Source organism: Athene cunicularia (genome assembly GCF_003259725.1).
Source record: "Athene cunicularia isolate RWA chromosome 14 unlocalized genomic scaffold, athCun1 chr14_part1, whole genome shotgun sequence".
Taxonomy (NCBI): domain Eukaryota; kingdom Metazoa; phylum Chordata; class Aves; order Strigiformes; family Strigidae; genus Athene; species Athene cunicularia.
Window position 1 is genome coordinate 14,724,093 of NW_020799118.1, and position 15,166 is coordinate 14,739,258.

At 58.7% G+C, this 15,166-nt stretch overlaps 2 protein-coding genes across 3 annotated transcripts; one reads left to right on the forward strand and one right to left on the reverse strand.

The window, feature by feature from the left end:
• Positions 1-4,474: 4,474 nt before the first annotated feature.
• On the forward strand, positions 4,475-7,784 carry LOC113485492 (UBA-like domain-containing protein 1). The gene is given in 3 exon segments (XM_026858651.1): positions 4,475-5,492; positions 5,495-5,559; positions 6,656-7,784. Coding segments are annotated over 3 exon segments (453 nt in total). The 5' UTR covers positions 4,475-5,425; the 3' UTR covers positions 6,977-7,784.
• Positions 7,785-8,792: 1,008 nt separating this feature from the next.
• C14H16orf96 (chromosome 14 C16orf96 homolog) lies at positions 8,793-15,154 on the reverse strand. Of its 2 annotated transcripts, none has more exons than XM_026858642.1 (13): positions 14,669-15,154; positions 13,179-13,283; positions 12,776-12,856; positions 12,264-12,320; positions 12,003-12,141; positions 11,581-11,666; positions 10,421-10,539; positions 10,149-10,211; positions 9,968-10,063; positions 9,752-9,875; positions 9,519-9,618; positions 9,260-9,349; positions 8,793-9,116 (listed from the first exon to the last, which is right to left on the reverse strand). In XM_026858642.1, the coding sequence occupies exons 1-13, from the start codon at positions 15,035-15,037 to the stop codon at positions 9,034-9,036; spliced, it is 1,512 nt and encodes a 503-aa protein (XP_026714443.1). In that variant the 5' UTR covers positions 15,038-15,154; the 3' UTR covers positions 8,793-9,033. The 2 variants fall into 2 exon arrangements, with proteins under 2 accessions (XP_026714443.1, XP_026714442.1); XM_026858641.1 differs by having other exon boundaries at positions 12,003-12,144.
• Between the last annotated feature and the right edge of the window lie 12 nt (positions 15,155-15,166).

The window sequence follows — 15,166 nt, forward strand, 5'->3', positions numbered from 1 at the left end:
TAAGAGACAGCGCCACAGCCCTCCCGCGTGGCCGTGGAATGGAAAACCCCAGCCCAGCCTTTCCTAAGTCACTGCCTCGGAGAGTTTGAGTCCTCAGGCAGCCCTGGGAGAGGAGACTTTGTAGGTCAAAGCTTTTCTGGCTGGAGATGCCTTTTCCTCTTGCTCCGTGGCATCGACAGGGATTAAAGTCACGCGTGAGGCAGGGGTTGCGGGTGGGGAGTTCCCCGGCAGCCTTTGTGGGTGCTCTGCTTCTCCAGAGAACCCCCGAGCTAAAGCGCAGGGAGCAAAGGGAGTGCGGCGGCTGTAGCAAGCAAAGCTCCTTCTAAATAGGATTTTTTTTTTCTTCTGCAGCCCCAGCAGCTCTCTAATCTGGAGCTGATGGATTTGACGCTAATGGCACCTTTGTAATTGAAGTGTCTGTTTTGTGATGCAGGAGGAGGTCTTGAGGCAGGCTGGAGAGCGGGAGGTTCAGTTTGTGTTCACGTGTGTGGCCGGGGCACCCCTCCTTCAGTGAGCACAGCCTGGGTGGGTGGGGGTCCCGCGGCCAGCCCTCACAGACGTTATTCGGGGGTCGTTCTGTAACGTGAGGGCTGTCGGGTGGATCGGGCGTGGAGGCAGTTCATCGCCACGCGGTCTGCGTGTAGTCGCAGGATTTCCAGATGCTAAACCAGAGGCCCAGAGGCATTCAAGCCAAGCCGTGCGTGGCCAGGGAGCGGGGGGGGGTGTGCGGAAAGCTGAGCCGGTGTTCCCCTCTGCCGTGGCCGTTCAATAAATTCCACAGTTCACTGACAGAGCACTGTTGGCGGTGGATGTGCTGCGTGTGTAACACACTCTGGGTTTTGTTTACTAATACAGTTTGACAGTGGCCCTCTGGGACGGGTGGGATCCACTTCCACCACCTCTATGTGTGTCGCAAAACAGCTGGGAACGGATGACAAAAGTTAAACTTTTCTTTCAAAAGGCTTTTTGCAGAACTTTGCCACCGTTTGGCGAGTTGCACAAGTACAAACAGCCCTCTCCTGCCGGCTTGGCACTCACATGACTCAGAGGAAGCTCAGCTGTAAACAAACGCGCTGCGATGAGCAGTTACCATGTTCCCACTCACTTTTGGTGCAACGGTCAGATAATTGCCTTTGCAAAATGGCCGCTGGGCATGCCTTGTTCGGGGAGCTGTGCTGGGGAGGTGTCGTCTCCTGACTCCAGCATGCTCTCACCTATTGCCTGTGATACTCTGAGGCTTTTGCTATTCTAGTGCAGCACTCATTTGCTGGCTGGCCCTGCATCTGCAGTGGGTATAAATTGGTGGAGTTCAGGCAAGTTCAGTGGTAATTTATGCTGTCTTCACTCCTAGTCTCCTTGGATTCAAAGTGCTGCTCCAGGGGTGCTGTGTGAGTCTGAACAGTATGCGTGCACCCTGAGGACATTGCTCCTCCCTGTAAGAGCACTGTGGGGAGAGATGTTCTGCACAGCCAAGGCTAGCTAGATGGCCTGGTGACAAGACAGCAGGAGCTGGGTTCACTTGGGTCTGTGCCTGGGTGCTCCTGGCATCCATCTGTCCTACCCAGGACCTTTCCTACGTGAGCACAAGCCGTGCTCGCTGCTTATGACAGCCAGATAGGGAGCAGGAGGTCTGGTGTGTTGGGTCACCAGCAGGAGGGAGAGGAAGGCCGCTGTGAAACGTGGACAGCTTGGGACTGGTGGGATGCTGATATTTTGGGACCGCTTTACTGGGCTCATGCTGCTTTGGGGCTGTTGTGGCTAGTGGGGGCGGCAGAGAGGGTTTGCTGTGCATGCTGTCCTGCTGGCCCTGGTAGACCCGGAGTTTGTCTGGGGGGAAGGAATGTGATCCAGGACAGTGAGCAGGAAATTGTTGGGGATACAGCTGCCTTCGATGCAGCACACAGAGATCAGAGCTTGTACCATACTCAGGGGCATCATAAGAAAGCTGTTTATTTTGCATCCCCTCCATCCCTGGGGAACCGGGCAGTTTGTGGGTAGCCTGTGGATTGCCTATCCCACTTGCAGTGATTCCACTCCCGTTTCTCAGGGACCCGGGTTAGGCTTTCTTGTGGCTTGCCCGGTGTAGTTTGCAGCTCTTGCAGTGCCATGAGCTCTGCTGTGCTTCCAGGCACAGCTGCAGTGGGTGCCAGCAGGAATGGCCATGCCAGCCCAGCCCTCTGGCAGCTGGAGCAGTGCCATGGCTGATCAGAGGGGGAGGTTTACAGGCTGAAGAAAGCAACTTGGAGTGTCTCCGGGTGAAGGCTGGCCCTCAGCCTCCGGGGATGCAGGTGCTGGCGTTTTGGGAGAAGCCAGGTACTACCAGGGAGACATTTCAGAGTTTGCAGTCTCACATTGGGCTGAGCAGTGGATCACGGTCCTTCCCAGGTAGAAGAGTATTGTTGAGCTTTGTAGTACGCTGATTGCCCTTGTAGTTGCTTGGGAAGGATTAGAAGACATCAGCTTTAAAAAAAAAAAGCCATTCCTTCCTTTTTCCTGGTGCTAAGTGTCTGTCTCTGTTCAGTATAGTGAGGTGGTGTGTGGGGAATAAGCAGGCATCTGGCTCTACTCGCTGTGTTCATGGTTGGATTTCCACTTCCACTTCCTCTTCCGATTTATTTGTTTTATCGAGCCCCTTTCCCTTTCCTTTCTGGCTCAAGGGCAGAGTGCCCCCACGGCTGCTCTAGCACCGTGGACTCCCTGTGTTGGCAGCAACTGCAGCTCACGCAGCTGGGAGGTGGTGCCAGTACAGCTTGGGCAGCAATGGGCAGGGGATTGAGCAGCACCCAGGGTCCCATTTGAGCAACTGAAGAGGCCAGAGTTTCCAACTCTTCCAGGCTGAGCTTAATTCTGCTGAGCGCCCAGGTCTCCTTGCATTCACCTCACCTGGTCCCTGCAGCCACATCCTCCCTCTGACTTGGTCACTATGGGCCTCTCTTGGCACCCTGGTAGGATGTCCGTGAGATCTGCCTCCTGCAAAGCTCCTGTTTTTGCATTCAGTGGGAGGACACAGTGGCCTGGTCACCTGCCAAGCGTGGCCAGGCAGTGGGTGCGGGGTTGCCCTGTTCCCACTCACATCCAGGCGGTGTTGCCTTTTGTCCAGGGTCAGGGCTGAGCTGCAGCTCAGGCTCCTTCTCAAGCAGCAGAGCCTTAATTGGCTTTTCTGTTGCACCGATTTCCCCTGGCACTTGTGACACTGGCTGAAGACCAGGTGGCATCAGCAGCTTTGGTTATATATGTGGCCCTGGCACCCCGTGCCACCAAAGGGATGGGTGTGCAGGCCTCTCGCCCACCTGGGTTGGGGCTGCTGCAGATCCTGGTTCCCAATGGGAGACCGTTCCTTGTGGGCAGTGAACATTGTGGTGGGCAGAGGGGTTCTTGCCACACTTGGAAAGGGGAAGGTGGAGAGGAGAAGACACAGTGTTTTATGCACAGGGGCCTGCAGTGATGGAGTGCTTCTTCCACCCAGGTCACGACTTTCATGCCAGCTATATCAGGGATCAGTGGGCTGCTTGGGGGGACAGCAGGGACCTTCTCTGCCCTCTCTGCTGATGGCACAGTCCCAGATATGAGGCCACTTGGAAAACAGGAGCACAGAGCAGATTTAATCAGCTTATGGTATCTGGCTGTGCCCACACCTCAGCCTGTGCTTCCCGTTTGCTGTTATCCCCCTTTCTTATCACGATCCTTCCTGTGTCTGAATGATAGGGCCTGTGGGTGTTGACATCAGACCTCACCCAGGACAGAGGGTAGCATGGTGATGGGAGTATCACTGCCTTGGAAGTGTCTGTGTCTGTCAGACCTTTCCTTGATTCACAGACATGCGTGGGCCTGTTCAGAGCTGGTCTCTGGGGTCACAGACCCTCTTCCTGCTGTATGGACATTACTGAAATCTGGCAGGTCCTGCCTGTGAGTGCTGAGGGCTCTCAGATCGCAGCCTGCTGGGTGCAGGGTTTGGGTACTGTGTTATTAAATGCAGACAGAGAAATGCAGCTCTTGTGGGGAAGAGCCTTGCCAGCCCAGCTATTGCATGCTCCCTCTGAGGTTTGGGAGCTGCCAGACTCTAAAGCAGCAATTGCTTCCCCCACCCAGGTCTGGATTATTGTTTGTTTGCAGACATTGCTCCTCGCTACCACCTGGTCTGGCCGATAGTTTACCCCTGTTCAGCCAGGAAACCATAAACCCTGCTGTGAGCGGCTAGCACCAGCTCTCCAGCTCCCCACTGGGGCAAGCACAGCCCCTTCACCTTTCCAGGGCCTGCCAGCCTGGGTGTTTGGGCCAGGCCAGAATAGTTTTCCATCCCATCAGTGAAATGAGCTGACTTGCCATTGTTCATCCTGTCCCTGGATGGGATACAGGAGTGCGTGTGTGATGGTAGGACTGTGGCTACTGTGGTCATGCAGGGTTTGCTACAATCTACCTTTTTTTTTTTTTTTTTTTTTAGTAGCTTGGGTAACCCTAATCACTGTCTTGCGGGAAGGGTCTTGGGTGGTGTGGCAGCGCCTGTCTGCAGCCCTGGGCCTCGCACCCTAGCTTGTAGACCTGCAGGCTAGGCTGCCCCTGGGGAGGGGGTTGAATGGGTGTTGATGGGGGCTTTTCCTCCAATCAGAAGCAAATCCAAACCAATTCTCTAACATTCTATCAAGTCTGATCTGCAACTGAATTAAAACATCGCTTTCTAGCCCTAACTCAGTTAAAGCCTGGCAGAAAACGGAGGTCAGCTTCGCCTTCACCTGTCCTGCGACAGCCCAGTCTTGTGTGCCCCCGAAGCTCCTGCTGCCTCTGCTCCTCCCAGACCAGGGCTGGGTGTCTGCCTTCCTGGCCAGCCTGTGCTCCTGATGTTCCCTCCCTGCAACCCCACTTGTCCTCTTACATGCCTTTGGCATTTACCAGATTATTACTGGTCTGAACTGGAAGCTAACCACAATGATGTCAGTCATAACCGTACCCCGCCTGTCACTGAACTGGAAATGCTCTGGTGTATAAGGTGGGCTGCCTGTTGCAACCCCAGCCCTGGGGGTCTCCCAGTCCCAGTGCAAATATGGTGACTGTGATCATGTCCTGTAAAGGACATGTATCTAACCGGTTCCCACTGGGCTTCTCCTGCTGGGTTTGGATTTGGTTTCCCTTCTCTCTGTGCAAGCAGTGGTTGTGGAGCATTGCTGTGAGTTGTGAAACGCCTGCTGGGGTCTGCTCCAGCAGTGGCCCCTTCTCAGCTGTGAGCACGGTGATCCCAAATACATGTGATTGCCGCCTGCTCTGGTGCAAGCAGGTGGCAGGCGCAGGGGTCCCTGCTTGGGGACATGGGAGCAGCTGTGCACAGCACTCTCCTGTGCAGGCAGGGGGGGCTGTGAGCACAGTCCAGCCCCCATAGGGCCTGTTTTGGATCATTTTGAGGTCTTGCAAAGCCCTGATATTGTGTGCAGGGATGAGGTGGGTGCCCAGTTTGTGTGCTGGTGGTAACATCGTCTTCCTTTTTTTTATTTTTTTTTTCCCCCACAGACTGCTCTCAGTGCTTTTTTCCAAGAAACAAACATCCCTTACAGCCACCACCATCAGATGGTAAGTGCTTTCTCACCTCTCTAGTGCTCGCCTGGGGCACAGCACCAGCTGGCAGGTGCGTCGGTCTGTTGCTGATGCCCAGCTCGCTGCTTCACAGCTCCAGGAGGGTAGGCAGGGAGGTCTGGCCCAGCACTGCCAGAGCTGCCTGCCAAGGAAGATTTTCCTGGAGAGCAGCCAGGGGTGGCATAGCCTGTCCTATGCAGTGGGACAGCGGGTCTGGGACTGCCCTCAGAACCCTGCAGAGGGGTTGGGGATGGACCGATGGAGGATGCTTTGGCCATGGCCAGTAGTCCAGGTCAGCCCCAGCATGGCAGAGAGAGGCTCAGGGAGCCTGGAGCACCAGCCTGGTGTAGGCTGTGTGAACACACGTGCAGATATGTGCATACCCCACAGCCCAGCTGCACACGTGAGTGAGTCCTTGTGTGCTCGCTGGAGTGACTGAGCATGCAAACCCCTGGCACCTCACTGGAGTGTGCCTCTAGTATGGTGTGTACAGTGTCTGGGTGTGTGTAAACTAGAGAGCGTGCACGTGCGTGGGTGCTGCCTGCCTCTGCTCTCTTCCAGCTGTCCCTAGACTTGGTCCCTTAACTCTCATGGCCTGGCAGCCTGTAATCTGCTTGGACAGATGTGTCTTAGGGATTTGCTGGGTGCCGTGGCCTCATTTGACTCTCCAGGACAGTTGGGGATTTTGGAGCATGCAGTCAGCATGTGGAGCGAGTGCCTGGCAGGGCCTGAGCATGCCCAGTCTGTCGTGGGGTGGGAGCTGAGCCTCAGCCTTGCACCTGCTGAGCCAGAAAGCAGCACGCCAAGGGTGGCACCAGCAGGTCGTGGGGTAGAGGGAGTCCCCAACTTGCCTGGGCCCGGGAGCAGGTGCAGTGGGGTCCTGTCTGGGCCCTCTGACAGGAGCTCTCACCACAGCATTAGCCTTCAGAGCCTTAAATAACTGCTGCTTGCAGGCAGCATCGTCAGCAGAGCGCAGGTCCAGAGCTCCCTGTGCCACAGCAGTGGGGGCAGAGGGGTCTTGTGCTGGGCCCTGGTGGGAGGCAGAAGGTGGAGACCCCCCCTCCACGCCTGACCCCGTGTCTCCTTCCTGCAGATGTGCACTCCCGCCAACACGCCGGCCACACCGCCCAACTTCCCCGACGCCCTCACCATGTTCTCCCGCCTCAAGGCCTCCGAGAGCTTCAACAGCAGTAGCCCTGTGGCCTCCATGGCAACTTCCCCGCCGCCCCCGGCCCCGCCACTGCCTCAGCATGGGGCCTTCAACCCCACCTGGCCCGCAGCTTCGCCCCCCGGCCAGCAGCAGAGCATGTGGACTCCGGCCCCCCCGGCACAGCCCGCGGGCTGGCCAGCCGCCGTCTCCCAGCAGGCCACGGCAGAACAGAAGGCCAACGTGACCATGGAAGCAGAGAGATGAGGCTGTGGCAGAGAGCGAATGCAGCAGGGACCCCTGCGTATAAATATATATATATTTTTTTTTCCCCCTCCCTGAAGAGGAGAGGAACTCTGCTGCCAGGGCGTCTGGCAGCTGCTGAGACACATGAGCAAATAGCTGCCTTGCATGGGTTTGGTTTGAAGTAGTTTTTACTTGTCCTCGAGCTGAACAGAGCTCCCCAGAGACAGCGGGAGGCTGCGTGGGATGCAGGACTGGTGCTGGCCTCTGCCTGGGACCCTGCCGCTGCTGGGCTCTCGGAGAGGGAGACCCCCTCCTCTCTTGGGACACCGGAGTTTGCATGCGAGTGACATTTACAGAGGAGGTCCCTTCTTCACGGTCCCTGGGCCACCCCACCTGGCAGAGTGGGTTGTGCCTCAGTGTTTCCCCCCATCCCTTGGCCCCACTTGACTGGGTGGGGGGAAGACATCCTACACGGCTTGTTTTTTGTAAGGGAGGGGAGAGAGCAAGGGCTGTTCCTGCTCAGCCACAGCCTCCACCCTGCATGCGCCATGCTTGCTGGTGAGCAGGGCTGGGGATACCGGCTTCGGGAGATGTGCCTGGCCCCTCGCCCAGCCCTGGCGATGGGGGAGCAGGGTGTGAGCCAGCGGTGGGCCAGCACACTCTCCCCTCACCCTCCCGGGATGGGGTTTGCCCCGGGGCTGTTTGCATGACACAGTGTATTCCTAGAGACTGGGATCGTTTTTAACTCCTCTGTTCTTTTCTCCCGGCGGCTGGAAGTCTCTCCGGATGTGCCGCAGACGCTTGCAATAACATGCTCTTCTGCTTTGAACCCAGTGTCTTTGCTTCGTTTGCAGCAGTGGTGGGACACGGGGAAGGCTGGCCTGGGGCCGAGGTGTTTCAGGATTCCCTCTCCACGTGGCTCTGTGCGTGTGGTGTCTCTGAGCTGGGGCTGGATGTAGATGTGCTGCTCCAAACACCCTGTCCCCACCGTGTGGTGACTGCCAGGTGTGGGCCAGGGTTCAGCCCCAGAAGAAGCCAGCCTGGCCCTACCTGCTGCCCCACCACATCAGCAGTGGGTGTGAGACCCACCAGGAGCCAGGGTCAGGCCGGTGACAGGGCTGCAGTGAGACCTTGAGCTCCCTGCATGACACCCACAGGTCCTGGGTGTCTTGCTGTGACCTGGCTCCTATCCCCTCTTCACCAGATGACAGGGGCCCAGTCCCTTGGAGTTTGCCATCACTGCCGAGTCCTGTCCTCTCCCTGTGAGGCTGTGTCCCTGCATCTCTGTGCTCACCAGTCAATAATTAATTTCAATCTCTTATTTGTTTTGCTAAAATAAACATTGTAGGAGTGATGGTTTTGCCCAGGCTGCCTCTTGTACAACCTCAGCAGAGCTGGGAGCAAGGGCTGAATCTGGTGCTGGCCCTTGGGAGCTTCCCTGTGAGGGGTTGTGCCGGAGCTGTGTGCCTCAGTCCTGCCCCATTGAGGTGGACTGGGCCAAGCTGGTGGCATCTAGAGCAAGCCAGGGCTGTGGGCCTCGTGTCCCAGCTGTGGTGGCCTGAGGGCATTGAGACCAGTGTGGAGTCCTGCTGGGAGTGGGGACAGTCTGTGTGCAGCACAGAGCCTGCCCAGGGGAGACCGAGAAGGGATCTGTCCCCAGCTGTGGAGGGAGGCACTGCCTGTGAAACGTGTGAAGCTGCATGGAGACCTGGGTGCTGGGGAGGGGAACCTGCCTGTGACTGTCCCACGGCCACCAGGAGCCATAGGGTTGGAGAATCCAGGGCCCAACCACAGACCTGAACATCGGACTGGTCAGAGATTGCTCACATGGACATGGCACAGCCCAAAAGCATCAGGCTGTGGTCACTGAGTCCCCAGGGACATCCCTTATGTCCCCATGAGCCCAGAGATTGCTCAGGAGAGGCAATGAAGGAGGGAGCATCTTTATGGCCCACAGTGTTACACTGCTGCAATGAGTGGCTGCTAGGGCAGTGTTGTCCTCTGAGGCCAGGCAGCGCAGCCCTGGCATGCCTGTTCCCTCCCCAGATCCCCACACCATTTCCTGGCCCCCTGGCGGCTCAGACCCTTGCTGTCCTGCTGCCACTGGTGCCAGCCTGCCACCGGCCCCCCAAGATGCTCATCTTCCTCTGAATGGCAGCACCTGCAATGCAGAAGGACAGAGCCTTGCATGGGGCACGACACCCACAGCAGCACACCCGGGGGTCTCCTCGGGAGCGCTTGGCAGCAGGCTGAGCCCACATGGCAGGGCCAGTGGCCCAGGGGACACCAGGGACAGGTGCTCACGTGAGTACGGGGACACGTAGTGGCTGCCATACTTGGGGATGCGGCACATCTCTGTGCTGGGCTGGCAGTGGGGCTTGGGGGGGTTTGTTGCTTCAGGGTGAGAAACGGAGACACTGTTAGCACAGGGAGGTGCGAAGGTGCTGGTGGCTCAGCCCCGGTGGGACACAGCCATCCCAGGCACTGACGGTGGGACACGCCAGTTCAGGTGGCTGCACAGCCTGGCCAGAGCTAACTCAGTGCCCCGGGGCTGCTGCCCTACCTGGGAAGTCCTTGTCCATGGTGACAGTCCTGTTGGCAGCTGATGAGCCCAGCCTGCCCTTATAGATGACCCTGTCGATGCCCAAAATATCCACTTCTCTCTAGAAGGAAGAGCAGCCAGTGAGTTGGAGGTGCCCCGAGGCTGCACCTAGCCCGCAGTGCTCCCACCGTCCCAACCCAGGTGGGCTCAAGCAGGTTTCCAGAGCATGGGGACATGCAGGGATAAGAGCTTACATTCTGGCAGACAAAGTCTGCAGGGTGTCCACAGGAACAGAGGGTGACAAGGGAGCTGGAGGTGGACAGTGGCCTGGCAGGACTCACAGGACCCCGGCTGGCTCTACGACACCCTTCGCTCTCCCTGGGCAGGGAGCACGGATGTTACCCCTCCTTCCCAGGGAGAGGGACCCCAAAGGGAGAGGGAGGGACGCGGTGATGCCTGGCAAGCCTCACCTCCCCAGCAGCCACTGTGCCAGGCAGCTGGAGCTGCCGGCGCTGGCTGGCTGGGGCTGGAGGAGCTGGCTGTCCTTTTGGATGGTCACCAAGTGCCTGCAGATGAGGATGTGAAGGGGCAGCGGTCTCTAGTGGAAATGAGTGTGGGGGTCTGGCTGGGAGGGGGCTGCACATTACTCACGATGCCGTGGCTGTGGCCAGGGGTCTGTCGCAGGAGATGCACTTCATTGGATCAAAGAGTTGCCTGTAGTGGGGGGGGAAGGCTGCTGAGTGCCCCGTCAGCACCCCAGGGACTGTGCGAGGTTCCATGGGTGGCTGGCACTCCATGGGCAGGGTGGGACTCCAGGGTCTGGATGGGACAGGCAGGGCAGGATGGGACAGCATGGGAGGGGATGGGGCAGTACAGGAGAGGACAGAGGGGGCAGGCACCTGGCAGGACCCAGCAGCCCTCACCTCTTGAAGCCAGCAGCACGGCTGGCACCACAGCAGGGTCCCTGGCAGAGGCACTGCTGGATGAGCCTCCACACCTGCTCCAGCTGCACCTGCAGGGGAGCCAGCACCGCATGGTCCAGCTGCAGGAAGGGCAGGGGATCTCCTTGGGACACCAGGCCCATTTTGAGGGGTGCTGTTGCCCCTGAGGGAAACTGGCGCAAGGACGATCATCTCTTGGCATTGACAGATTCAGGGCTCGCCCTCCCCACACAGGGATGTACTCCCTGGCCTGGTGCATCCATTCATCCTCACAACCCTCCTTGGGTGACACTGCTACCTTGGAGTCCATCTCCCTGAGGAAGTTCTCCAGGGTTTTCTGCCTGTCCTGCTCCATCAGGAGCACCCTCTGCAGCAGGTCCTGCATCATCTCACTCAGCTGGACCATGGCATATTGCTGCTCCTCCTGCCTCGCTTTGGTCTCCAGTGCAGCCGTGTCTGCCTTCTGAGGGGGGGCATGGTGTCAGCCATCCCCTGTGGACCCCCAGCCCTGCCACCATCCCCACATGCCTTTTCTTGCTCACAACACCCAAGCCCTGCTCCAGCAGCACCTTGTTCATGTCCGGGTGCTCCACCGTCCCCTGCAGGCTCCACACCTGCCATGTGTCCCCAGCCACCCAGTCTCCCCTAGGCCTCACTCGGATCCGCCCACCATTGTTGGTCCCCAGCTCCATCAGCATGGTGTAGCCACAGCATCCTGGCATGCTGAGCCGCTTTGGAGTGGGGATGCACCAGGTCTGGGCAAGCCTGTACCCAGCCTTGTTCAGATGCCAACCATGGCTCCTGAGCTGAGCCCCAGGCTGTGCTCACCTGGGTGTCCTTGGTGTCACCCCACAGCCGCTCCGCAGCTTCCTGCAGCCTTGTGCACTGCTCCTGCAGCTGCCCCACCTGGACCAGCACCTCCCTGCTGAAATCCACCCCCTGAGGAGGATAAATGTGGCCCTGGGTGAGAAACAGGGTGGCTGCAGGACATAGGCAAGGCAGAGTATGCTTATGAGTGGCTCCAGTGGGTGGCTAGCAAGGACATCTCGGGAGATGCCCCAGTGCGTTCCCAGCAAGTGGGGTATGGGGCTGCAGCCCCCAGGCCCTTGGGCAGCCCCCCTGAGGCCCGGGCAGCTGGGTACCTTCTCTTCTCCATGCTGAAGGTGCCTCATCTCTCTTGGCACCTTCTCCAGTTGGGCAGCCATGTCCTCCAAGGTCCCTGAGTCAGCTGAAAACAGACACCAAAGCTTTGTTACAGGCAATGCCAGCTTCTGCAGGTCCCCAGCATGGCACCATCCCAAATCCAGATGGGTTTACAGCTGTGGAGACCCCCTAGAACTGCTGCCAGGCAATGCCAGCACGAGGGTGCCACAGAGGGCAGTGACCAAATCCCCACTAGCTATGCCAGTGTGGCTGGGAGCAAGGCAGAGGAACAAGGGGGCTGCAGTGGCTTGGGGACTCAGATGGGATGGCTTAGCGTGGCCCTACCATCCACCAGTCCTGGCAAAGGTCTGGTGGCACAACCTGCGAGGCGGCCCAGTATGGTGGGGATGTAAGTGCTCACTGTGCTGCTGGAGCTGGCTCTCGTGACAGCTGACGTGGGTCCCTGCTGCCTTGTGCTGCTCCAGCAGCCAGCTCAGCCTGCATGGGGCTTCATGGGCCAGCTCCTGTGAGGCCTTGGGCCTGAGCTGCTGGTTGGAGAGCTTCTGAAACGAGACAGCCCCTGAGATTCTGGGGAGAGAGAAAAGCCCTAATGCTATTCCAGAGCTGAGGGACATTGCCATCCCCCAGCAAACGAGCCTGGTACCTGGGAGCCTGCACGCACCTCACCAGCAGGCACCCTGCAGGGAGAGCTCCTGCGCAATTCCTGACGCACCTCCGCCTGCAACCGGGAGAGAAATCAACCCTTCTGCCCTGCTCTGGGAGGGGAGAGCCTGGGCAGTCCATGGGATGGGGAGGAAAACTCCAAACCTTGCCACCACCCCAATACCATCCTGTCACAAGCCCTACAGGTTTCTCAGAGCACTGCAGGAGGGACAAAAGCAGTGGAGGTGTCCAGGAAATTGAGGCACCCAGGTACAGATGTCTCTGCTCTGGTGGCCTGGAGGGTGACATGGACCCTGCCAGAAGAACCTTGCAGGGCCAGATGCTTGCCCAGGCAGGTTACTGCAGCCAGGGCAGCCCTTGGGAGGCTTGAGTGAATATTCTTTCAGGATTTGCCAAAGCCTGACCCTGGACACCTCGGGGACTGTTCCAGGGATTGGGTGCTGAGTGCCTCTGTGCATCATGCCACAGATGCTCGCTCCCAGTCCCTCTGCCAGTGCTCTCCACATTCACCAGTTGGTTCAGGATGCTCTGCAGGAGGTGGCCATGCTCATCCTGCCTCACCAACCGCTCTCGCGCTTCCTCCAGACCAGCCTGTTAAACAGAGGCATCGGGGGGTTCAGCATCCTCAGGGGTTGGGAGCGGTGGGGATCAGCATCAGCACAGACAGGCAGGGTTCAGCAGTGCCCAGCCTAGGCCAGGGCTGGGCTCTGTGGCTGCAGGCAGTGTCTATCCAAAACCCCCAGGCCCCAGGGCAGAATCCACATCTCCCAGCTTGGCTTGGGGTGGGAGGACACTCGAGCTCAGGACCTCATCCCTGTCACCCCATGCACCTGTGATGTCCATACAGGTCCCCAGGGAGCCCAACCCCTCTGCTGAGAGCTCTCCAGCAACTGTCCCAGCTCTCTGCACGCACCTTCTGGAAATTGTCCTTCAGGACCTGCAACTCCTCCTGGAAGCCCTCAACAGTGGTTTTCAGGGAGCTGATGGTGGTGAGCATCTCCTGCAGCATGTCTATGACCTGAGGAACACAGGCTTGGGCAGTGATCCTGGTGTCACCACGGGCTCCAGGGAACATGGAGAGAAGGGAGGCTAAGCAGTGCACAGCAAAGACTGGGGCTTGAAGATGTCTCTGGGATCCCACAGGGTTGCCACAGTATCAGCCACATCTGGCCAGCCCATGACCATGGCCATGGAGCTCCCCCAAACTGAAGTGAAATATGTTCAAAGGGGACAAGAATCTCAGCTCCCAACTTTCTTGCCCTGGAAAAGTGATGTCACCTTTTCCCTTTGCTCTGTGGTTGTGCTCAAAGCCAAGGTCACAACATGTGAGATGGGACTGGCCTAGGGCTGCCAGGTCTCTCGCAAGGGTTCAAAAAGTGTTGGGTTTGCTGTGGGCCAGCCTCATGCTGCTTGTGGAGACGACAGCAAGGCATAAGGCCACCCCAACTCATCATTGTGCTGCAACAGGCTGCTCAGGTGAGGAAGATGGCTCTGATGTTACATATTGTGTTTCCCACTCAGAATCTAAACTTGAACAGCCAAATAATGAACTTGTGCTGTGGCAATGTCTCCCACAGGATCGTGCCTTGGTATGGGGACAGCCTGCCTGAGAGGAAGCACTGCTGTCAGCCACAGCTCAGCCACTCGCTGTGACACAGGGAAGAGAGGGGCTGAGGAGCCTGCCAGGGAGGCTGCTGTTCTGCCAGGGGAGTGGGGGCTGTGTGCTCCAGCCCGGGGTGACTCCAGCCCCCAGGTAGAGCTGCTAGGGCAGGATGGGACCCAACAGTCCCAAATCTCAGAGCAAGTATTACTGGAGCCCCAGAGTCAGGTGACAAGTGACTGAAACCACATTTGGCCAGTGGCTGTGATAAAATACTGCTCTTTACAGTGGAGCTGGGGCCACTGGAGCCAGAAAGGTGCCTCTGCACTTCACTGGACTCCCTGGTCCTGGGGCTGTTCAAGTTTAGACTCCGAGTGGGAAACACAACACGTGACATGGGCATGTCACTGTGTGGGGCAGGACACCGCATGTGGCAGGATGATGTATCAGGTGAGAGACTGCATGGGGCAGGACACTGCAAGTGTTGGGATGCCACCCAGAGCAGTGCATCGTGTAGGGCAGTACATGGCATAAGCCAGGACAGTATGTAGGGCAGGGTGCTTGTGTAGGACAGGACAGTGCATGGGGCAGGATACTGTAGGGCAGGATGCCACGCGGGGAAGGCCGCTGCATGGGACAGGGTGCCACACTGAGCAGGACATTGTGTAGGGCAGCACATGGCACAGGGCAGGACCCCGTGTAGGGCAGGATGTGGCATGGGCACTGTGTAGGGCAAGACTAGCAAGCCAGCTGCCCAGCAGCAGCAGTGTGGCTGCATGACTGCATCCAGCGTGGTTTCTCACCTTCATCATCCCCTCCTTAGTCACTTCCATCCTCTTCTTCAACTGCAACATCTGCCACTCCTTGGTGCCTGCCCTGTCTGGGGCTGGTGGCTCTGCGGTGCCCGGGGGCTCGCTGCGGTAGCTTGGCTGCCCCTCCGCTCTCCCCAGCGACGGCCGCCTCTGCTGGTGGATGGAGCTGGGTTTCCCCCCGGCCACAGTGGCAGTGGGCTCCAAGAGACCCCTCTCATCCTCCCCGACCTGTGCCGTGGCCTCCTGCGGTTGGAGGTGCTCCAGGAGGCCGCGCAGGAGGCTGCGGACCAGGGGGCTGCCGCCGCTGGCTGTGCCGAAGGCCATGTCCGCCAGCTCTGCCAGCGTGATGGTGACATTCATGTTGCCTTCAGCCCCCCCAGCGGCGCCGCGGACGCTCTCGGTGGACCCGGGGCTGAGGTCACAAGGGACGTTACCCGGAGATGGCCCCGGGGTTCTGCCCCAGCAGCCTGGCGGGGGGCGCAGGCCCTG